The sequence below is a fragment of the Struthio camelus genome, chromosome 2 (assembly GCF_040807025.1).
Source record: "Struthio camelus isolate bStrCam1 chromosome 2, bStrCam1.hap1, whole genome shotgun sequence".
Lineage (NCBI taxonomy): Eukaryota > Metazoa > Chordata > Aves > Struthioniformes > Struthionidae > Struthio > Struthio camelus.
The window spans coordinates 43,989,976-44,014,789 of NC_090943.1; the positions used below are offsets into that span (position 1 = coordinate 43,989,976).

Genomic DNA, 24,814 nt, shown 5'->3' on the forward strand with positions numbered 1-24,814 from the left:
GATATCTTCTACCTCACAGCAGTGGTTTGCATGCTATCTGTCAAATTTGCTTTCAAAAGACGATGTATGACTTCTATTGGATAGGCAGTGTTTTTAGAATTGCATTAATTCCATCATATCACTTTTTCCTGCTGCATAAAATCCGTATGTGATCTAAAAATGCATCACGTATCAATGTTCTTTCTTGTCCTTTTTACACACACAGGTACGCATATATTTATACAGACGTGAGAGAAAGAATTTTATATATATATTATTACTGCAGACCAAGAAAAGGCATACTGATTACGAGCAGAAACAAGTCACTACGGTTGTGAGGTGAATCTGCCTGGAAGGCCCCATGTATAGTGAGCCCCCAAATACCCAACGGCTGTTGAATTAGGGGATTAAAAAAAGCCAGGTTTTCTTGGAGCTATGGGGTATGTTTACTCACATTTAGATGAGAACAGTGGTATTTCTTTAAACGGCACATGAAGGAACACTTTGGCAAACTCAAAAAGAAAATATATGGTGGAAGAAGCAGCCTACATGTTTTAAACTATGAAAGGGGAGATTTGCTTTGTAACACTTGAATGACAACTGAATCTTTAAAATTTTTACTCTCTATAAATTGACTTTATTCCTGCCTTTCCATACAGAATTACTAAATGTAGGAAAGATTATGTCGGTTAAGTTAAAATACTTTATAAAAATTTAAATTGATTTTGTCACAGAAAGCTTTTGACGTTTTTGAGGATCTTGCAATATTGTTTCTGTTCTGAGCCTCCCTAACCTGGGCACTATTCCATTTCCTTTGTTCTGTCCTACTCTTCTGTTATTTTCAGACAACTTGGTACAGCTTAAGAGAATTTTTTTACCTGCCCTCTCAGGTACATCATATTAGCAAAATCCTTCTCTGCTTTTTCTGCTCTCAAGTCTGCGTGTATGTTTACAAGTATATTTATATAAAGTAGATGTTTAGCATTATTCTGTTTATTTAAAATTTTTTTCCTGCAACAGTCTGTTCAAAGAAGTGGTGTAAGTTTGGCTTCATAATCACCATTATGAATTATCACTGAGTGATAACTCAAATTGGATGCTGTTTGATTTTAGACAATATTAAAGTTTAACTCACATGAATGCTATTATAACCCTTTTAAGTTGTTATCACTTCTGGGAGCTATGCTTCACATGGTCCAGGTTGTCACAGAAACCCTAGGATGGTTTACATATCAGATTTTTCTGTAGGTCGGATAAAAGTAGTTACAAGTTATCATTTCCTGCTAATGCAGATGAGATATATTTTCCTTTGATATAATAATCTATAGCTACTCTTTACCTACCAAAATTAGGTGTAAGCAAGTTTTCTATGAACTGGCTGAAGTTCATTTCTTGGCATATATTTAACCAGGTCAATTTAATAGTGTGCATCATACGGTCAGTCATTTATTTTACAGTTTATATAATAATCCATTAAGTATCTCAGTGATTGTTCTTGTGTGTGCTACAATTCTCTGTTAGAAAACAGAGATGGATCTCCTTGTCTTAGAAATGCAGCTTCAGTGCTGGCTACAGTATAGATTAAATGACATGCACTCTGTAAGAAATTTAAGGTTGATAATTAACATAAAGGTTATTGCGAGAACTTTGTGTCACTCACAGCTATAGACGTTTTTCATTTAGGTTGTTTTACAGTAGTTGTTCTTATATTACTGAAGAGTATAGGCCTGATCTTGTTTTTATTGCCTTTCTATTCAAGCAGACAAATCTATTGCTCATGAAGTCTGAAAAACTGAGATGAGAACTACTTGCTCCCTCCTGAGCTCCATGAACATCATTATAAAGGGCATCATATTTTTCAATATATATATATAACCTTTTCTGTATGCAGTACAACTTCTTCCACTTCAGGTAGTGCCACCACGGTTTTATTAGAACAGAGCTCTTGGGGCATGTCTGAGCAGTGCAGAAGTTTCATCGAAGCGGAGGCTGCAGGACTGCGCCCTTGTAAGAAATGCGGGCGCTCGGAAGGAGGCTCCGCAGAGCTGCGGGACTGAAAGCCCTGGGATGGCAGTCCTGCTTCCAGGGCTGGCCCTGCAAAAGCGTTTGGTTTCTGTTTATTCTCCTGCTGGCGGCGGGAATCTTTCGTCCCTCTCTGCACCGTTGCCCGGCTTCGCTGGGAGGAATGAAGACAAGGAGGTGGGGGCTGAGCCCAAACAGGCTGCCGGATGCGGTTCCTGGCGCAGGCTGCAAGCCCTCGTGTGCTAGCGGGAGCACTGGAGAATCGCTTCTTCCTCCAGATACCTTTTTGAAGGGAATTGCAACGGGTGGGCTCCGAGCTGAATTGTGGGGAGTCTGAAAGTGCACGAGCGGCCTGTGGGACCAGCCCTTTCAGAGCTGCGGTGCCTTGACGTGCCCGAAACCTGGCAGTAGAGGTTAAGCAAGTCACACGCCTGGCTGCTAACGCCACGATGCATTTAGACCTACCGTTGAAATGTTATGTTCAAAACCTAACATTTAGTGAGAGTGAGTGACTTTGGGACTAAATCATGCTGGAAAACTGATGTTCGAAGTGAGTCTCTCAGATCCAGGTGCAATTTCTCTTGCCCACAATCACTTGCCTGCAATCGCTCAACTGAAATCCATCTTAATTTGCCCTTCCTGGATTTTAAAAACAGTCTTTTCTCTGTCCTAAAGTCTCTGTCCTAAACAGCTGCTCATAGCTTTTCTCTCTAATCATTTTCTCTCTCCTTTTAAATAAATAACCTCATTTTCTTCTCAGAGACTTTATAAAATTTTCGTATTTGTTTAATTCTGTTTCACAGTGCTCAGATGGGTTGGCATTCAGTGACCCTGAGTAGCTAAACAGGTGAATTTACTATTATTTATTTCCAAAAGTGATGGAATTTAAATTCCTTATCATTACCTTTCAAAAGCTTCTTTACAGTACATTTAGATATAGTTTTCAGAAGATAGTCCCATTTTTCCCTATTTCCTGTAATTCACATTTCTTTGACCTGCACTTGCATTCAACAAAAATGAGATACTCTCTTAAAACTGCAGAATCATAAGAGAGTAAATCCATAGAGGACACTTATCTTCGAAAAAAAGATAAATAACTCTGCCATTCATTTGTCTGAGGATAACCTCTGCTATACACCCACACACCCCTCGAGCCTCTGCATGGGATTGTTTAGGTGTTTTCATAGCGGGTCTCCTTATAGCTGCCGCCGCTATAAAGCAGTTACAGCGGCGAGGTGCCTCGCTTCCTCGCACGCCGAATCCAGCGCCTCTGATGCTACTCGGGCCACAAAGCCAGCCTGCCCTGCCGCCTCCACGGGGAGGGGAGTAGAGGGCAGGCATTTCCCCATTTGCCACAGGACATGGCAATTTCTTGAGCCAGTTCTGGCTCTTCTGCTTGTGTTCCTCTCCTCGAGGTCCTCTCTTCGCCTCGGGAACCCGAGCCCTGGGAGCAGGGTGCGTGCTGCTGTCATCGGCTAGGGAGCTCTGGGGCATCTGCTGGCAAAACTGCCTTCTACTGTCAGTCCCCAGTGTATTAAGGCTGTCATTAATACAGCTGCCTCAGCAATTCTATAAAGCTGTGATTTTTTCTTGTTAAAATGCCTCTGTGTGTTTAGACAGGCATTTTTAAGTGCACTGGCATGTTTGGTGAGTGGGCGACATATTTATCAATGATAAGCAGCAAACCTTATCTTGTGAGTGGGTGCCTTCCTCCATGTCATGAGTTTAAGATATACTCAGAGTTAAAAAACCTCAATATTTCAGGTCCCAAGTATTTTCTAAAAATAGCCTTCCAGCTACAAACAGACAAAATACTACCTGCATTTCTCCACCGACAGATAGCCTCAGATGACAAAGGAGTGTTGAACAGTTTATGAAAGACATGAGCTACCTTCATTCATCCCAGTGGCTCTCTGAAGCGTGTCAAACTCCCATAGTCCCAACATCAGTGCTTAAAAGGAACTAAGTCAAGGGAATATGTGGCTATGTGTCTGTCCTCTAAGTTGATTATAAAAGAATTGCAGTTTAAAATACAGACTCAAATTGATGGTGTTCTCATAAGCAAGCTAGAAGCTTAGACTGACCCAGTACCTGAAACCAAGTTAGAGGGTATAGTTTAATTCATGCCGTGGACTCTGTGCTGTTTCCATTGTGTTCAGAGAGACGTCATATATGGGAGTACTCAGTGTATTCAGATACCACTGGAAAAAGCTCTCGAATTTTTAATCGGTACAGGAAAGCACCATTGTTCAGGACAAATAATTAAACAAAACAACCTTTATTCTATTTATGTAGTGAAAAGCAAGCCTATAATACCTAAAATCAAGCAGGTGCTCAATGTTTGCCTGAGTCATGGGACATCTTGCTTTAAAGTATTTCCTAATTCGGTTATGTCTCAAGTATTAAGAGCGCCTGAAAGTTAATCTATCTGGGGACTTAATGAGCACGGACTACAATTTACTGGGTGCTCCTCCATGCCAGCTCCCTTTACACTCTTTACATGCAATTTCTGTAAGACAGTTTGCTACTTCTGTATATTTATAACCTTCCTTATTCACAGTAACTTCCCTTTGTAGACGAACATTTAATTTTTTCACTGAATACTATTTTCTTGATCTTCCAAAAGACACTCGTCCCTCTAAATGCTGAGTGTACTTGGAGTTCTAATGGGAAAAATAGATCTTCTGGCTGTAGTGACTGGATGAATTGAGATCATTGTGCCAGAAATATTTTAGATTCTTACAAAGGTATCAGAAGCAAAGCACTTAAGAGTGAAAAAGAGTAATTGAAACCACAATTTTAGGAAAAAAAAAGAAAAAACCTACAAATATGTAGGGTATGGAGCAGCAAACTATTCAATTAGCCTATTACACACAGATAATATTTAAAAGCTGGTGAACCTGCTATTTTGGGGTCTTTGTTACATAACTCACTGATCATGACACTAGGGCTCCAGAAGTGCTTTCTCAGATCTATGTGAAAAAGTACTTATGAGAAAAAGTGTTTTTTATTGCATGTACTGTTTTAATACCAGAAATCCTACGTAGAGAACTACCTTTTCTTTTCATTATTTTGTAAAAGCTGCTTGAAAGACGTAATGAAAAGGGGCAGAAGTGTTCAGTATGTTAAAGAATAATTTTTTTTTAATTGAAGTAAAACAGGCACTACGTTATTTCCTCTGTTCTGCTTACTGATAAATGGTCAATCTCAATCCCACTGAAATCACTGAGACTTTTGTTACTGAATAAATTCAGAATATGATCGTGCTTATCATCAGTTTCCATTCCTATCCTGAAGTGAATTTATTGGCATGGTGGGGTAAGGAGGAGTGCGTAAGCACTCCCAGTTATTAGAACTATCCAATTCTGGCGAAGAAGACGCTTGGTTAAGACTAGCGATGTGCTTGTCTGCTCTGTCTTGTGCCTAAGCAGCCTGTCTGTAGACAGGAAGTTATTGTTGCTGATGAGACAGACCACTGAAATTGTACATCTTCATTTTAGGTATTATGAACATGTCATTAAAAACATCTGCTTTGACTTGTCATTTGAATAGAACTGTGGATAAATCAATCCTTGGTGGAGACCCCCAAGATGTAATTTTTTTATACTCCTCCTTCCTGTCCAACTATTTCTTCTGAACGACAACACCAACTTTCATAGCTGAAATTGTTTTAAAATAAAAAGAATTTTCGACTATATTTTGGACTTGAACAGAAACACACCATTCTAGGCTAAAAGAAGTAAAATGGTCTCCTCCTCAGTTCTGTTATGTATAGGATCACCTGGGAGAGAATATGTGACCCCAAACAGTTAGAGAAATCCTAAAAATAAAACACAAAAGACATACGATATTTCTAAGGAAGTCTGCTGACTCATCTGTGACTTGAAATTTGGAAGTAAAACTATCTTCCTTCAGCTGCCTTCCTCAACGATATTTCATTTTTATTTTTTCTAGTAGTGACTGGTGTGATGCCTGCCTGCAAGTTCTTTTTCCAGCTCAATTTACTGGATCAAATGCTGAACGGTGAAGACAGTGTCTTCTTCTTCCTCCCTTAAAAGTGTAAAGTCATCAACACTGTGCAGTTGAGTGGATAGAAAAGCTTTCTTAGCCCCATGCCAAAATCATGAAGTTGGAGAAACTGAGGCAACAAGAAGCTTGAGAAACATGTCCCGCTTTTATCTCGTGCAGACCAGTTCCTCTGCTGGCCATAAACAGAGGAGGCAGAGTTTATACTCTAATAAATACTCCTGTCTTGCTCCATCTTTAACTGAAAGTAGGAGAATACTGTCATTTCAGCTAGGAAAGCAAAGTGTTCTTTCATGTAATTTTTTAATTGCCTAGTAGTCATATAATTATTGGTTTCAACACCTTTGTGACACACTGTCTTTTCTAGGTAACGTTTCGGACAAGAATCTATCACTGTAATATTAACAGCCAAGGCGTCATCTGCCTGGACATTTTAAAAGACAACTGGAGTCCAGCATTAACCATTTCTAAAGTTCTCCTCTCCATCTGCTCCCTTCTCACAGACTGCAACCCGGGTAAGATGAACAACTTTCACATTTGTGTTCGTACCTGCTTCATAGTCTGTCGGCTATTAGGACCTGGCTGGTGCACTGTTTTACCGCTATGAGTGAAAAAAAGGCAAAAATGTAGGTTTTAAATTTCATCCAGTTAAATGGATGCATTGTATAGAAAGAAAGCACAATTTTCAGAGCTCGAGTGCATTTTTAGTACCTGAGAATAAAAATCTGTTAATTCAAGAAATTAAATCAGTAGGAAATACCTTGCAGTAGTCATTAATTTGGATATTGCAACCAGGATATTAGTATCAAGAAATATTAATGAGTTAATAAATATTGAAAAGGAAAGGTTTCATTCAAATATGCTGATAATATGGTCTCTGGAAAGAATGTTAATAGTACTGACAATGATAGATGTCTAACATAGACTCTACAAATAGTGAAAATTAATTTAAATGAAGTTTATTCAATATCTTGGACAGCCAGTATGAGTATTCAAAGCAAGCTGTCATTCTTATTAACTAGCATAGCACTTAACCTCTTCCCTCAGCTCTTATAGATTTGTTTTCTGTTCCTGACCACAAGATTTGTAATTTCCTCTTTCTCTTACCCTATTTACCAATGAATTATTCTGAATGTAGCCTTGGAAAACCATAGTATATAGAAATCATGAAAGAATTATTAAAGAAAAATTAGGTGATCAGCTTACAAGTCATGCTGCTGGTTTGGTTTGTTTATTCTGCACTTTGCTTTGCTTTTCATAATTTGCCGTGTGGTTTTTAAATCTTAAGTTTTCCTATTTTAAAACTTTTCTCCCCAACTAGAGAGCCTAAATAATTACTTTTCAAAGGGCAGAATGTGAGATTCTTGTGTAATCAGTGGCTGAGTAAAAAGCCGCAATGGAGGACTAAATTCTTGCAAAGCTCAAAATAAGGTGAAGGTGGACCAAAATGCAACTGACTTTTATTTTGTGTGAGTTTGTTACTGCGTACAGCATTAATAACCAGATAAGAGCTGGAGCTGCAAAAGAGACCTGGCTTACCATTTCAGGCATGGTTATTGCAGGTGTGTTGGAAGTTCTCTGCTTATTGCGCTAACGTAACAGGTGATTGACTTCATGTAGCGTCTACTTCCAAAAAGTACCTACATGAAGTCAGGCAGATTGGTGACAAAAAGCTAAAGTAAAGAAGTGAATACTCGCTCGGGTATCTTAGGAGAACTGGTAAAAAGCTACAGAAATACTGCTGTAAAATTGGTAGTTTCCTACTAGCAAAAATGGCTGTTTCCAAAGTTAACAGGAAAGCTGTGCTGGGAGTCAGAAATTGGAAATACATACCTGTTCAGTTGTGTTCACCTGTCTTTAAACAGACACAGCCTGAAATGTGGCGAGTTTCAAGTAGTGATTTGAAATCTAGAAGTTTACTACCTCTGCCTCCTCCTTCCCTAAGACTATTTTAAAGACCCTATTAAACAACAGTTTAAGTAGGCCGAGTATGTAAAAGGATCACTGAAAACAGCTACCCACAAAATATTATCAAATGCAACAAGTAAACATATTAAAAATGGGAAGTTATGTTTTTCCTTCATCTCTTCAAGGTAGTAACCATAAGCATTGTCATGACTGCAGTAAACTAACCAATTTTATGACATTTCATTTTCAATGTAAACATGCCCTGTAAATACATAGTCGTTGTGAATTTTGTTACTGTTTCACATTAAAATCTTCCTATGAATTTTGGAGGTATGCGTGCAATTTCTTATTCTGTGTTGTGAGCTCCCCTCATATAAGAGGCTGCTGGCAGGTAGATGTGAACTACTGAGTTGTTTTTGCCTTCCTTTTTAGTTTGCTTGTTTATTGCTAGATACTTACTTTTATTAGCTGTGAATTTTAGTGATGTACAAATAGAAGGCTTGCATGAATTTAGGAGTTCTTACTTTTCAGCGCATTGCCTAATACCTTAGAGCCTATTCTTTTCTGGTCTGGTTGCACTGCTTGTCCCTTTTATTTTTTATGAAATGTTATCATTACCAAATTATTGGATTAGATGTTCCTTGCCGTCTGGATTGAACATGCTGCTTTAAATTGACTGCTCCTTCTCACGGTGGGCAAAACACTTATGAATATCTTGATACATCTGGTGTGTAGACACACACACACATATATAGGTGTGTACACACACACACACACACACACACACACACACACGCACGCACGCACGCACACGCACGCACGCACACGCACGCACACACGCACACACACATGCAAAAACATACATTTATGTATTTTACTCTCTATCAGCCAGTTGTAATTTTCTAACCCCTCTGTCCTCTCCTCATCTAACTAGTCTGACTCTTTTTAAGGGCAGAAACTCAACAGGGGTCTTGATTTGATAAGCAACTTCGAGCTCTTTGTTCACCGTTCAGCAGGCAGAAGCAGATCAGGTCAAATGGAAAGGCAACACTGAAGCCCCCACAAACATAAACACTTGGGGTGGGGGGGTTTTCCACCCCCGGCTTCTGCGAAGGGAAAAATCAAGTGTCAGTTACCCAGTAGTCTTGCATTTATGCAAATCTTCATTAGAACAACAAATCGCACTAAGAATGGCAGCTAATTAACCCGCAGTCATACACAGTGATTAAAGGGAGCGGGAGCCCAGCTGCAGCTCCGTTGGCAAGCGTCGCTATTCTTCTCAAACCGGCTGAGCAAATGAAAAGAGGTATTTGCTCCTGCCGCTTCTGCCATTCACCCGCTAATCTACAAAAGCCGGGGAGAGAGGCTCCTTCCTCCCTGGTTGTGCATCACCGCTCTTTGTTCCCTATCACTCAAGGCGGGAGCTAGTTTGTCCTTTTTTAAACAACTAATGCAAGCCTTTACTCGTAAGCTGTCTCAGACCCTTCAGTCCTGATTATTATTAATTGTCTCTATTTTGCTTGGCAGTATCAGACAGTAAACTGTGTTAATGAATGTCTGAATTTTGTAACAGCTGGCTGACTTTTTCAGTAGGGGGAAGGGCTGATGTAGTATTTGTGTATGGGTGAACATGTGTGAATTATCTGTGAATGTAAGAGAGCCAACTGGAATGGCATCAGAGAGATGCAGGAGATGATGGGATATGCTAGCATTCAGTCTAGAGATTAGTATTTTTCTTTAAGGTGATACTCTTGGGGCACGCCATACATCTCTTTCTACAAAGCAGGGCCCCAGTCTTGTAAATATTTTGGCATGTGCCAGTAACCCCATGAAATCTGATAGCTATGTTCATCTGCATAAAACTGAATATGTGAGCGAGTGTTTGTAGGCTATGTGTTCGAGTACTGAGAACAAATTTACTTTCCAATATTAGCTGTTAGGGCTTGCCTACATGGGGTAGCTATTCCAGATTAAATCCATGTGTGGAGACTCCCCTCTTTGAAAGTGGATTAAGTTAAGTCAGGAAAAACTGTCTTATTCTGGAGTAAAAGTTGACTGTACATTAAGTATTCAAGAGTAGCTCTGAGAATGCAAATTCCCACAGTACCTTAATCTAAAATAGCTTTGAAGTATAGATGGCCCTGCAAGTTTAGTATTTTTGCAGAGACTGAAATGTGAAAACAAAATAACTACTTTTATTTCTAGACAGCTGCTGATGACGATCTGGGTTAAAACATTTACTGCTTTTAGTTGGTCATTCCCAGCTCAGCTCCGCCCAGGGGTCTCAGTTCCTGGGTAAAACCCTCATTTGCAAATGCTTTAGAGGAAATAAATTGAAACACCAACAAGACTGCACTGGACCTTTTTCTTTGCATATCCTCCTTTTTCACACATTAAGAATTTGGACATTGCTGGCCTGATTATCACTGGTGTCTTAACAATCTAGTGTAGAATTACATCTGCTCTATAACAAATGGCAAAGCCTTGATTAGGACAGCAGAACAAATCCTGTTAAATCTCACTCACACCACACTTCACTTTTTGTGCAACTCTTTGCCTCTAGTTGCTTACCCTTTTTTCCATATATAAGTTGTAAAATTCGTAAGAATTTTGCCCTTAATCGTACTATTGGCATTCTCTACCAGGAACACCGAACCCCCCGTGTAGGCCTTGCCCTTGCCCCCGCTACCGGCGTTGACAGACTGTGTCCATTTGGGGAGCTCCTGAGATTTCACTTGGGTGCCCGTACGCGGCACCTTGCAGGTTAGGATTTGTACAGTGGCACAGCACCTGGGATAAGAAGGGACATCTGGATACTGTAAGCAACCATAGTATTTTCCCCCCGCCCCCTACAAACGTGTCCAGTTACATTGAACATTTGGCTGGCAGCTGCAATAAAAGTAATGACTGAGGAGCTCTTTAAGAACCTTACTTTCTGTGCTGTTTAGAAACCTCTCCTTAATTTCTGGCCTAAACTGATTCATGGGAATTTTATACCCGTTTGGTTTTAAGAAAGTCTAAATGGCCATTTTCTCTTCTTCTCACTCATTTCTGATACATTAATGAGGAGCCATCCTGTTTCCTCTTGGTCTTTTCTTTGCTGCACACTAACTGGGCGCTCTGTTTTTGATCATCCTTGTAGGATGCCTCTTTTCTGCCCCTGCATCATGCTGAAGTCATCGTTCTTGAGCGTGACTAATTCGCGTGGAGTCTATCAGTGCATGACGCACAGCTAGACAAACCTGCTCATGATCACCATCATCTGGGTTGAAATATTTACTGTTCCCAGTTGGATGTTCCTATCTCACTCTCAGCCCTGCCAAAGGTTATTTCTTTCTGAGCCCTGTGATTTTCACTGTTTGTCTGACTGCTTTCTAACCCAATTCCATGAAATGATCTAGGTTTAAAAGAAAAAAAAAAGAAAAGGAAGATAACTTATATAAGAGAGGGGCATCAATCTCTGGGAAAAGCAATGAGCAAACAACTGACAGCAGTAACTGCTTAACCTGGGTCAGCACTAGCCAGGTTAGCTGGTATGACTCTGCTCTTCGATGCTTCAATGGTGTATTATATAAGCAGTGTAAAGCTGCTTATCTCTTGTTATCCTTTAAACACACCAGAGAGTGTGAGCTTGTTCAGTGATATATTTTAATTTTGCCTTGAATGTCGTTTACGATTGAAGCATACGTGTCCTTATCAGTAAGTGTATTTACAAGAATAAATGAGTTGGACAGATACCACTAAGTTACGGTGGTGTGAGTCCCATCAAAGTTAATAGGATTTACAGTTGCTCAGCACTTCTGAAAAGTAGACTGCTTATGTTAAGAAACCTTACATGCGTTGTATGGTATTCAAATGTAACATACCTCAGAAATGTATATGCTGGTTTTTACAAGTACTACCACGAATCGTGACTTTACTGGATAGTTTCATACTTGTTAACCCCCATTAAGTAACATGGCTGTACACTTTAGTGACTTAGATTTACCTAAATAAGGATGAACAAAGTCGAACAACATCCTAAGGTTATGGGGATTTTTACTTGTCTCACTAGAGGACATAGGACACATGCTTTCATGCTTTCTTTATGAGAGCCACCTTTATGTTTTGCTTTTCTCCTTACCAGAAATGTCATTGTTCTCATCACAGAGTAGGTGGTGTTGGCAATTGTGGATAACATATTGTTGTTACTTTTTGGTTACAACAACAGATTATCCATGGGGTTTGGCAGGATTTAGGTATGCCTAAATATTTTCTGACAAAAAACATAAACACCCTTATCTGCACCTGCATGAGGGTGCTGGTATTTGGAAAACTTTAGAGATGGGATGCAGCTATTACAGTATTCTTTCTTCTTTCCTGGGATTATACAATTCTGGTATTATCATCCTTTGCAGAAAATGATTCAGTAGTGTACCTTAATGCATATCTTTAATCCTTAATGGGATCTGAAACAGCAGTTTGGAGAGTGACTTTTCAACATGAGCATACAAGCCCTAAAAGCCTGAAGGATATTTGCCCTGCCACAAGGCTCGTGGGATTGTTGCTATGGTTTTCTAGGACCTTTGCGAAACAGAAATCAGTGGGGAGCTGTAGGTCAGACAACGTGTGAGGGAAAGCACTGCATTGGCCTGTTTGCTTGGTTTCCCAGCCATCCATCCCTTTCAGCCAGCAGCATGCACTTTGCAGGCGATGCAGCCTCTCGGTGGTTTTCATCCTGTCTATGGCCCGCAGGAACTTGGTGTTGTGCTGCAAGGCCACTGCACCATCCTGCAGCAGGTTTGCTTTTAGTAGCCTTCCCCAGAGCTCAGCATTGGAGTTTCTCCAGCCCTAGCGCATATTGGCATGCCTCGAGGGAGTCCCCAGGATACAAGGAAAAGTATGGATGTCATGGATAGATTTGGTGTTTGGAAAGTCTGGAGTGCCCGTGCGTTTTGAATTTGCGTTGGTGTTTGGGAAATTTAGAGCTTCATCTAAATGCTTATTGCTAGTAATTTCTCAATCGCTACCATTTAACACAAGATGTTGGCAGTGGTAGATCTAGATAGGCCAGTTAAGGAAGCCACTTGCCCTGCTGCCAGGGGCTACTGCCACCTGTGCGGCCCCTGGAAGAGGTCTTGCGCACATCTCAGGCAAAGTAAAATAGATTAATTTGAGCCCTCACTGGAAAATGCATCTGTGGTGAGTTTAAGCTACTAGGCGTTGACTTGATGCCCACTGACGTGTTCCGTCCTGTTGACTCTGCTTTAGGAGCAATCCTCTCCGCTACAGAGGCATTAGCATCCAAAGTTGCCAGGGCCATCTACAAAGCAAGCATTGTCAACACTTTAAATTCCCCATAGTTCTACCCTTTCAGCCGATAAGCTCCAACCGTACCTGTATCTGTTTGAATGTACTAATAGGTGTCCACTATATCAATAGGTCTATTTTCAGGATTGCTGAGAGAACTGAAAGTGCTAGCCTGTCCAAAAAAGTTTAAAAATAAATCTAAGGCATCTTAATAAAGGAAAATGTAACATAGCTGTAAAAATAAAATCTGTTCCATGCTGGAACATTTGGCTTTGAGTAAGGATTTGGCTGACTTGTGGTCACAATTCTGCCGTTTGGCTGCAATGCTCCAACTTTAAAATAGCTATCCAGCCCTGAGTAATGAAGAACAGGTCCACGTCCCTTGCCACTGAGCAGGCTGGATAAGTCTTTTTTTCGCCGTTCTTCTATTTATCTAGATCTAACAGGAAGCATGCATGATGTTTCTCCTCATCTGGTGCTTCTCCACAGCAGAGGCTGCTTTCTGTCAATGCCAGTTCATGTCAGATGCTGCTTCTGCAATTTTTTAGACTTCCCAATTATCATGACTTCTTTTCCCCTCTCCCCTAGTTGTGAAGTGAATTTAGAAACTCTGGATGACAGCAAGTTCAAGCGATGAGCCACTTCTCATTCTCCTCATGCCTGTAATTTTTTTCCTTAAAGTCATAATCTGCACAGTTTGCTACTACCAAAAAACTTTGCTTCAGAATCAAATCTAATTTTTTTCCTTCCCGTTTAGCCGTTTATTAGCTTCATACAGTTTATCAAAAAGGACTTTTAATCCTTCCTGTGTCCAAATGTATTTTGTACTGTTTTATAATGAAACTATGTTTATTTGCAAAACAGATAGAAAACAGGAAAAACATAAATGCTTCTTCAGTAGTAACCCAGCATGTTTTGAGTAGATATGTCTACTATAATAAATGCGCTGGAAAATTACTGATATAGTTGTATATTGGCAAAACAATATTTAGTTTGTTCAGTTTTAGTAGGCTGGCTAACCACTGATACTTCGATTCTTCTTTAGCACCCATAGGCTACCACGTGCACCATCATAGGATAGTACTATCAGGCATATGACAATATAATCTCATTTTGCCATATATCCTTTTTGTAAGCAACAGAGGGTCACGTAAACTATGAAATTGCTCCGTGGTTGTCTGGGATTATCTATATTCTTTAGCTTGGAGCTATTTTTCTCTTTTTTTCAGAGTTTGTATACTACCTTCTATCAGGAAATGGGATGGTTTCTAGTTTGTTTCGGCACACGGGGAAATGCTCTTTGTGTGTCTTGAGCAGGAAACAATTCTGTGCCTTGTCCCTCAAACATGGTGACAAGTAAGAGGCAGTATGCAAAAGTTAAAAGAGTTAGGAGTCAATTCGTACAGTAATGTTTTTGTTTTGTTCTAAGTTACAACATAATCTTCTCTCTGTCCCTTTTAAAAGCTCTCGCTCGGGTGGTCTCCACGTGAGATTAGCTAGCTCCTGAGATAAATCCCCGTAGTTTTTTTCTCAACAACTATAAAACGTAATATGCTATATCACTCTGCTCTATCATTGACACTGGACTAGAAGCAGAGTGGATGGGTGCATGTGGCTGATCATTTTGCGTAAAGGCCATAATAATAAGTTGTCCTAAAGGAGCACGAAAGGAAAATGCCGCACAGAACTGATCTTTTTTGTTGTGCTCTCTGTGGCTGCCGAATGACAACACCAAAGACAGGATTGCCTTGGGAAAAACCCGTCGGCACCAATTCCGTTCACATGGGCAAACCCCTCAGATCAATTGTGACAACACACTTTTTGCCAGAAAGTACCTATTTCTTTTTAAATACTTTATATTTCCCTGCAAGTTCTGCAGAATCTGCTATGTATTTATTGAATTACTATATACATATTTTGGCTGATTGTATCATATATTCTAGAGCTGATATTTACAGATCCTTGATAGTCTACCGCTGGCTTCTTTTTTCACTCCTTCTAAAAGAGACTTTTACCACTAACTACTCTACTATAGTTTGGATCACTTACTGGTTCTCATATTAAGAGCTGGACACACAGCAGCAATATACTAAAGGCACTTAGGCACCTAAAGATACAGACAGACAACCGGCAAGGTTTTCAGTACTTCCCATGGGATTTAGGCATTTGAAAGTCCTGCTAGGAGTCTCTCTGCACTGTCAGGCAGCTAAAAACGTTTTATATGTCTGGTCATATATATTTGCAGAAGCATATACCTGTATCTTCAGATATACACCTATCACAGAGTTCAACTCTGTGGTTGGGATTTATAAATAAGAAATGAAACATGTAAATGCAAACAATGCAGCATCACATTATGAAAATTATACATACATAAGTACTGGAAGAGAATTAATTTGCGTAGCTATAAAGAACTGATAACAATGTTATAAGTTTTTCTTCTTACCAATTGACTAAGTCCCCTCAACATGAACCAATGATTGTGGGGATTATTATAACAGCAGGAAAAGCATTTGTGAACTGTCATCCCTTTAGTAGTTCTCAAGAAAATATGTCTTGGAATATCTCCTAATTATGTGTTCAGGGGGAGGAGGCTAGGATCAAGATTGTTATTTGTGTTGGCTTAAATCTTTGCTCTTTTCAGTCACACATTGGCAACACCTTATGGGCAGAAGAGCGTTGTTTGTGAGCATTGATGCATTGCCTGTATGTAGATGTATATTATTCAAAATTCACAAACCATCATGAAAAAGATTAATACAACTATAAGAAATGAGATTATTTGGAAATATTTATTTTAAAATGACAGTAATATGATTTCCTAAGTCTAGCATCTGTTTAAATAATTTTTTTCTCTGAAGTATCTGGAGGTATTTACATGAGAATATTGGTGGGTGGTATATAATTTAAGTAAATGGCACAGATTACTTTATAAAAAATAAAATGTGCAAGCTGGATTTTGTGATATGTAAGACATAGTGTAGTCATTAGATACAGCTCCAGATGTCCGTCACACACGCGCTTACCCTATCCTTTTTTTATCTATCTATCTGATGTATTTTTAATGTTACAAACAATAATCATTTAAAAATGTTGAGAAGTATAGAAATTCTGAAGCAGAAAAACAGTAATACATCGTTCGATCAGGTATGTTGCCTGTAACTGCTCATTGCTCAGTGGTTCGGTGAAGGGTATAAAATTCCCTCAAAGCACTTTACTCATGCAGTAATACTTGAGAGGAAATTCCTTCCTAACCACAGCTAATGATCAGATTATGTGTTGAAGCATGAGCAGTAATAGCCTTTGCAATGGTAACTTAGCTGCTGCCATGACTAGTGGGTCTTTTAATCCTTTTTTAATTTTCCTAAACTAATTACTTTATAATATTCCCACACTATATTCTTCTATGTATGTGTGTAATTAGTTGGTGTGTGAAGCATTTATTTCCATTTAACTTTTTCCAAGTGTATTGTTTTTTTGCTTGTGTTTCTCTTTTACTATGGAAAAGATGAGCAAGACCACTTACTTTTTTATAATCTTCTTTAAAAAATTGCCTGTCACATCTTATTTTGTTTTACCATTTTTCCAGAAGAAATAAGCTTAGATTTTAATCATTCCTTAAATGAGAAAGGTTTGACAATGGTGCTAATAGCCTCTTGTCCTTTTCAATATGTTTTCTACTCCTGTTTTGTTTTCATTTAAGATTAGGTGAGAAAAATTGAACTTGAGGCATAATAATACCCAACCCTCAGTTTATTAAATAGCAATTGATTAAGTCAGTGATCTACTAAAATCTAAATCAGTAAAGAGGATTTGTACATCAGTGACGAGTTAAATGTAAAGGGATGTAATGGCAATCATGACAGAAAAGATTCTTCTCACTATCCTTAACTGATCCTAAATTTTAGTGTACACCAAAAGCGGCATGTAGAATATAGAACATTCAGTCTTCTCAAAAAATGTCAACCAAGCCGAAAAAATTATACATCTTGCTTCTTGACGATTTTCTTACATAAAGTTTTATGAAAGGTATGCAAGAAATATACATTCAAGGTCTTTAAAAATTCACGCACCTCTGTTCAAGAAATAGGGGGGTTTTATGGGGTCTATCTTAACCATAGTTAAGTTAAAAGTGCTTGAGAAAGAGCCTAATTGAAAAATGATACGAGTATAAAAGGTTGCAATTCATTCTCCTTCCAGTAAACATATGTAATAAACGATAAATCTTTGCGAGACCCAAGACCAAAATAAGACATCAATTTTAAATATTTTACTGTGTAAAATATTTACTGTGTAAATACAAAATAATGTTATTATAATTATAATACATAATAATATTGCATATTGCTATGTAAAATATTTGAATAAAGCAATTAGTTATTCTATTTTTTCAATTAAAATTCTAGCTTAATATAACTTCTACTTTCAAAATTCACTCCAGTCACTGACAGTCATTATATGGGCTTTCTTTGTTTCCTGCAGGTTTTGTCTAACCAATACAGACACTTCCTTAATTACAATGGAGTGTTTTGAATAAAGTCAATACAGCACATTTGGGCTTAACCAATTCTATTTCTACTGGTGAGAAATGCTTTCTCTTCCTTACTGGATATATTTTCTCACTAACAGAAAGAACTGCATATATTTAAGAGAAAAAAGAACTAAAACCAGAAAGTAAATAACTTTAGATATCACAGTGTATTCCTACACTTAATTTTCTAATCTCATAATAATTTAATCTAATATTCGATATTCTCAGTTAGCACAGATAGCTCAAATCTCAGCTGGCATCACTCCAGTTGATGACTTTCACCCAAATTTTTCATGTTGTATTTTTTTGTTCTGTCTAAATTTTTATTCTGTCTATAAATTTTGTAGATTTTGTTGTATGTTGCCAAGTGTTTTGCTTTTTTTTTTTTGCTCTGTACCTTTTTTAACATGAAGGCAAGGACAAAGCTTGAAATTTTTTACTGCATGTTTCTAATTCAGTATGAACCCCATTTAGATCCTGATTAGTACAACTCTTTTTAAGGATGCTTCCTCCTCTTCTTAAAATACAATTATTCTTATTCACATTAGAAATCACACCGTTCCATATTCTTTAAGTTCCTGAAAAGAAGCTTGCTACATTTGGCTTTCTAGCAGATTCACAACAGTAAAGAGTCAGTCCTGCAAAACATCATCACCAACACAAAATTTATAATCCTGGGTATAAATACTCTAGCTATTAAATCATTTAATCTCTCACTTTCTTGAGTAAGATATCAGAAATTCCCATTCCTGAGTGGTTCAGACTCTACTTTCAGAGATGATTTACGCTACTGCAAGACATGTCCTTTTTATTTTGCATGGCTAATTTTCTACTTTATTCAGCAGAGGAGGAGGAAATGGTTGTTTGTTTTTTACAGTTCTGCAGAGCCATCAAAGAGCAACAGATAAAACAAATTATATGCAGTGTTGCTTCAGAATCCCTATTTTCACAGCAAATCAGGTTCAGGTGCATTAGCTGGAGGATCAGACAGTTGCTTAAATAGCAATATGTACAGTGTAATTGTCCCAAATTTAAGGATGGGCTATACAGTAAGATTTTACATTCATATGAGATACAGAAATAGAACTCTGATTAGTAAATTGTTTGTAGAGTATTCCATCTGCACAAGGCGTAAAAAAGGCACTGCTGTGGAATGGAGCTTTTTGCAACTTCCAGATGAGTTAGATTTTGGAAAATTCTCAAGGACTGGAAACCTCATCACTTGGGTATTTATAATATCAATTAGATAAGGTGGCATAAGGGTAAAAAATACTGTAAGCCTGTATTATAATAATAATACTGTATTATATTAGCAGAAGGAATGCCTGCATGGCCTTCCCTGTCTTCTCCACATCCACTTTCTGTGGTTCTTTTCTACAGCTCGAGCTTAGGACTTTTTAAGCCAGTGCCTGAAGTCCCTTGGCAAGTTGACTATCACTTAGTCAGACCTGAAAACAGAGCCAGTATTATCCATCATACAAGAAAGAGGATTTCCAAGGAAAGTTATTTAACCTGTTACTAAATATGAAATTATCACCCTAAATATCATAAATACAAACCTTATCCAGGGTTGCCGTGTAACTTCACTGCAACTAATCCTAGCGCTAAACCTACCTACATGATGGATGCTAATTGTTTTGTTTAACTTGTTTTTCTTTCTAGTCCTATTAGATCTTGTTCTAAATTAAACCTAATTATATTCATACTCTGAAGTTAATTTAGAAGTCCATTTGGTTACTAAAATGAGGTTATTTTCTCACTCAGCTGCTGATTCCTCAATCATTCGCAGAGCTGGCACAGCTCTTCTTTTTTATGATATTCCACATCCCCTCAGTGATCAGCTCTTAGAAATATTGTTATTACTGGCACATGCACATCTTCAGGATGGCATTCCATGTTTCATACTTTGTTGAGCCAGTGCGCATTGGTGCAAGCATCTCCTTTGGATGCCTCTTTTGGTAGGACAGTGTTGCTGTAAATTCTGCAGTACTCGATGGATAAGAGTCCACCAGGCCAGCACTGTCAGAAGCCCTTCCAAGTTTTGCACCTTACCAGTGAGACTCACCCCACAGATCCGTGTCCCAGGTTCTGCTGATGCGGCACATTAAGAGGTGTGTTAATGTGTGGCAAACCAAGGAGTTCAGGACCTGGCCTATGTATGAAAGTCCTACTGGCCTTCAGTAGAAATAAAGTTCTTCACCCACCTCCCTTTTGTAAGTAAAAGCTTGTTTTAGTCTTTTATGCTGTATGAAATCCCTAATAACAGTTTTGGATTTACATGAGTTGAATTAATAGCATGATTTAATAGGGCAAGAAGGGGAAAATCAGATTAAACCAAAATAAGTAGCATTCATAGGGTATGTAGGCTTTTCTAGTTATTCCATGGATTAATCTCAACAGAGGAACAAAGGGATAGATTCAAGAGTAGGATTCAGATAATTCCTGCATCTGACCTAAAATGACTCCAGTGTGCCTAAGTTCAAGATTTTGGTGTTACTCACGTTCAAACCCTTCTAAAAGTGAAGATGCCTGTAGCACTAGTTTTCCTCTCAACTTCTAAACACCACTAAAGAGCAGACTACACGGTGCTTTGTAACACTTCCTCCCCTCCCTGTTACCTGGGAATCCACATAATAAATGGATCCTATGGAACCACCCATTTTTCTTGCAGAGTAATCTACATTTGGTACATGTGATTATAGGAGATCTAACGCTATACAAAGCATGGCCACAGGGAATGCCTTTACACCTAGTTGCTTTGGGATTAGACGGTTTGTTTGGGGACTAGAAGACCCGTAAGTCACTCCTTTGCCTGGAGATGTAATCAGTGGGAGCAGGAGAAGGAAAAATCTGAAAGAAAACTGATTCTTTTTTTTTAAAAGAAGAGAAATTTTAAATACACTGATATTCCTTTGGAATATCTATTCCTCCCTAGGTAAATCTAGAGAAAAAAAAGCACGCACAGTGTTTTTCTGAAAATATAGTTACAAAGCTATGCATATATGCTAGTTACATTATGAATCTTAGCAGTTTGGTTGGTTGAGAGCTTTTTCAGATCAGAGTGCTCTGATTCCCTGGTCATCCAGTCACAGTGATCTTCCATAAGGTAAATGCATTCTCCGCAAATTTTATCAGGCCTTATGCCATGTAATGTCTTCCATATCAAGTTCTTAGCTGTCTCAAACACTTTTGCTAATTTTTTACTGATAACAATGACTGTTTCTCAATTGAGTTCATTATTATGAAGAACAGGTACTTTGCTAATGTATCAGTGCTTTTAATTTTGAGATACATCCAAACATCAAAGGAAAGAGTGTTACTTCAGAACTTTAATTGTTCCAACATGCTGGCACTTCTAATAGGTGCATGTTCTGCCTTAATTAAAGACAACTCTTCAAGATCACTGCACTATGCCTCGTTGATCGGTGATTGCATCAGCTAACTCCTAGTCAACCACTGAAGTTTATAGAAACCCTGCTAAAAACTGAAGATTGAAAAAAACCTTACTCTTTAAACAAGAATGATTTCCCTTGGCAAGATATAGAGATGAATCACTGCCAACACTTTCCTTTAAGAGCCATGTTAATAAAATTGGGCCAGATAATACTCCATATTTCTGAAACATCTTTTTCTGAGGCAGCTTCATATTTCACACAGATCTGTGGTAGGTAGCCTGACACCAGTCAAATGCAAGCCTAGACAGAGGGATGAATTTCTCCTTCCACGTATCCAGAATGTTTTAGTAAGTGGATATTTTCTAAATTGGGTTTGGAGAGCTCATTTACTTTTGAAGATAGGTAGCATTTTCTTCCAGACATCAGTGTGGACATTGGAATCAAGTCACATAAACCTTAATGTCTGTGTAACAACTTTTCCAGTCCTTGTATGAACTAATAGAAGTCAGATGCATTTCTGACCATTCTGTAGAACTCAAAATTTAGAGTCAAGTCAGAGATAACAGTCTCTTCACAATACATGCAAACACCTGTCTATGGTGCTTATACAGCCACATTTACCAGAGTATGCAAATACCTCACAATTTTTAGCATATTTATTCTCAGACTAAAGTGCATGATAGAGAAGCATTAGTCCAGTTTTACAGATGGGAAACTAAGGCACCACAGTAAGAGCACATAACTTTCTTTAGGTCATCATGACTACTTTCAAACTGTGAAGTCCAAGAAGTTTTAGATTGTGAAGTCCACTCCGGAGCTTCACGTCTTGCAAGCAGTGCGGCATAACTGCTCCCTGCTCACATGCCCATGCACCCACCCTGGCAGCATCCTGGCTGGACAACAGCTCAACAGACCTGAGGTCTCCTTCAGAAATGATGGTCAGATCCAACATTTTTCTCCCCTTCCCTTTCTCCTCTTGCACCCACCCTGATTTCTACCAAGCAAAAAGCCTGTAGGTGTATAGCTAAAGAGGTAGCCAAGGACAGGATAACTGAAGGACCAGAACTGTGGGATGTACTGGTGAATGAAACATAAATAGATTAATAGGAGGCAAAATAGTAGGTCTCGTTTAGTCCTAGGTTAGCGTAGTGACCACTAGGCCAGCTATCCTCTGTACGGACAAACACTTTTTGCAAACTTAGGCTCTAAGGTTAAACAGTCTTCAAGCTACAGTATTCAGTACAGTTTCACTTAGTTCTCTAAATACAGAGGTGTAACAAAGGTATTCAGTGTAAATATTCAGATGTGTTTCCAAAGACAATGTCTCAAGTTGTTACGCATTTGCCCTATATTTCCTTATTTCTCATGTTATACCTGGAAAGGCAGTCTAGGGTTTCATCTGGAATTGACAAGTGACGATAGCAAGGCAGTCTCTGTTTAGCACGTTAGATCAGCTCGTATCTAAGAAAACTATGTCAAAGGATGTCTTACTACATTTCTTGTTACTTTCCTTTGGTGGTAACAAGCCTTGAAGCTCATAGAGTTGCCCACTTCATCAAAGCCATGTCAGCCATAGTAGCCAGCCTAATGACATATGTATGCGCCAAAGCAATTTAAGCAGGTGTATTTTGATATTTCAGCACACTGACATAGCGTATATACATTTGCATTCTTGTATCGAGCATTAAGATGCGCCTAACCAAATCTGCAAAACCAGTTCCTGAAATGAGAAGCAGAGTTAATTTTAGGTTGATACAACTTCTCCTATAAATTACAATTGCTAACATGGAAATTAACTTCATTGACTTCTTCTCTCCTAGTAAACATTAGACCTTTCCTATAAAGGTTACTTTTTTCTTTAATGAAACAATTCATTTTATTTTTTCTACTTCTTTCATAAAGTACTTCTTGATTGCTGAATCTTTCTTTTGTACAGTTTTCAGAGAGTCTTATAGATGGATAGTTACATTATATATGGTGAGCTGCAACTGTGATCTTATGAAAGTAAGAAGTAAGTTGTCTTCAGCTTGTAGGGTGTGCAAAGCATTTGGAGTCCTGATACCTCTCTTTGTTCTCACTTAAATCATTCTGCTGTCGCAGTCCCTGAGCTCTTGTTGGTCAGACTTCCAGCCGCGAGACTGGTTTTATTGCAGCACAAACAGGGATTAGTTATACTCATTTTCGCTCATACCCTAATTTTGAACACTCTTTTCAAAGGTGAAAGGTTAGTGGAGTAATTCAGTGTGCCACTCCACCTGTCTCCATCTCCAAAGAATTACTTCATCTGTGCGTTATTATTAATGATAGCAAGGGAGAGCAACACTGCTACCGTAAGATCACTGACGGATACTATGATGCATTTCACGTATACCTCATTTTCCACAAGACTCACAGTATCCTTGACTTCATCGTCTCAGAGTTCATTAAGTTACAAACAGGTGACAAGTGGCAAGCTATGGGAACTTCCTAAGGCAAAGTGACACTATAAATAAAATTACTCACAAACAATTCATCTTCTCTTAATCCCTTCCTCTTGGAGTATTAAATTGTTTTATTACATATTCAGTATAGAATGTCTCACACTGCTTTTGTGTTCAGTTTTCACTGGCTGGTCTTCTTATAACACTAGCCCTGATGCCACTGAATACAACAAAAAAGAATATAATTGGAGACAAAATATATATTTTAAAATTAAATTTAAAGATGTTTTTGGCATGCATCAAGCTGTCAGCATTTGCTGTTAAAAAAACTGGTGTTTAAGTGAATTATTAGTCTCCTTTTTTCCATGATCTTAGGTTTTTTTAGCATGCCTTTGGGGACCTATTTCTTAAAGGTTGGTACAATATTAAAAACCACAAAAATTGATTCAGAGGAGTTGGCAAGCAGATATGGAAATAGAGGCTGTACTGCACTGCTATTTGCACTGAAATCACCAAACAAAATGTAGTTATTGAAAATATTAATTTAGGGGGGGTTTTTTACTTACTCTGGTAACCAAATCCTGCCTATGCCATTGTATAAGGGTGATTCCAAGGCAGCTATCCGATCGAGGACTTACAGAAGACCTGGATTTTTCCTAAAAAAGTTTAAAACCAGCACTCCTAGTTGTTTAATTCAAAAGCAATACAGCAGAATATTTGGAAAGGGAGGCAGCCTAAACAACCAACTAGTATTCCATAGACCGCAAACACTTTATATGTGTAATTGAAGTTCAAATGGCTAAAACATCACGGTTTTTTCATTTGTCTTCTACATTTCACACAACCTGTCCAAAGAAAGGAAAGCAAATTTAATTTTTGGTGGCTAATATTTTTATACAGGTAATTACATAGAGCTTCTCACTGGGATGCCTCCAGAATAAGACCTTCAACTCGCATCTAACCTTTGGAAATTCTTCCAGTTTAATTCTGCTTCCTCAGCTGCTGGCCAGCTCTCCCAAATTCCCCCTGATACAGAACTGAATCTAAACTCAGACCAGAAAAAAGTATGTTGTAAATATTTGGCTAAAGAGACTGTGAGATCTGGTAGGGCTATGTTTTTTTAGTTTTTAAGGTTCTCCAGAAATCTTTTTGAGAACCCATTTGTGATCCTGTAATAACTGGCTCCATCAGCAGTTTTCTGTTAAAAGTGTAAAATATGGCAATAGAAATGGTATATTACTTTA

General features: G+C 38.4%; 1 protein-coding gene across 4 annotated transcripts in view; it reads left to right on the forward strand.

Moving 5' to 3' along the window:
• Positions 1-24,814, forward strand: part of LOC104142724 (ubiquitin-conjugating enzyme E2 E2) — a 213,326-nt gene that overhangs the window by 180,239 nt on the left and 8,273 nt on the right. For all 4 annotated transcript variants that reach the window (XM_068935414.1, XM_068935415.1, XM_068935418.1 and 1 more), the window contains exon 5: positions 6,395-6,542. In XM_068935414.1, the coding sequence (XP_068791515.1) occupies positions 6,395-6,542 (148 nt within the window). The remainder of the gene's footprint in view (positions 1-6,394; positions 6,543-24,814) is intronic.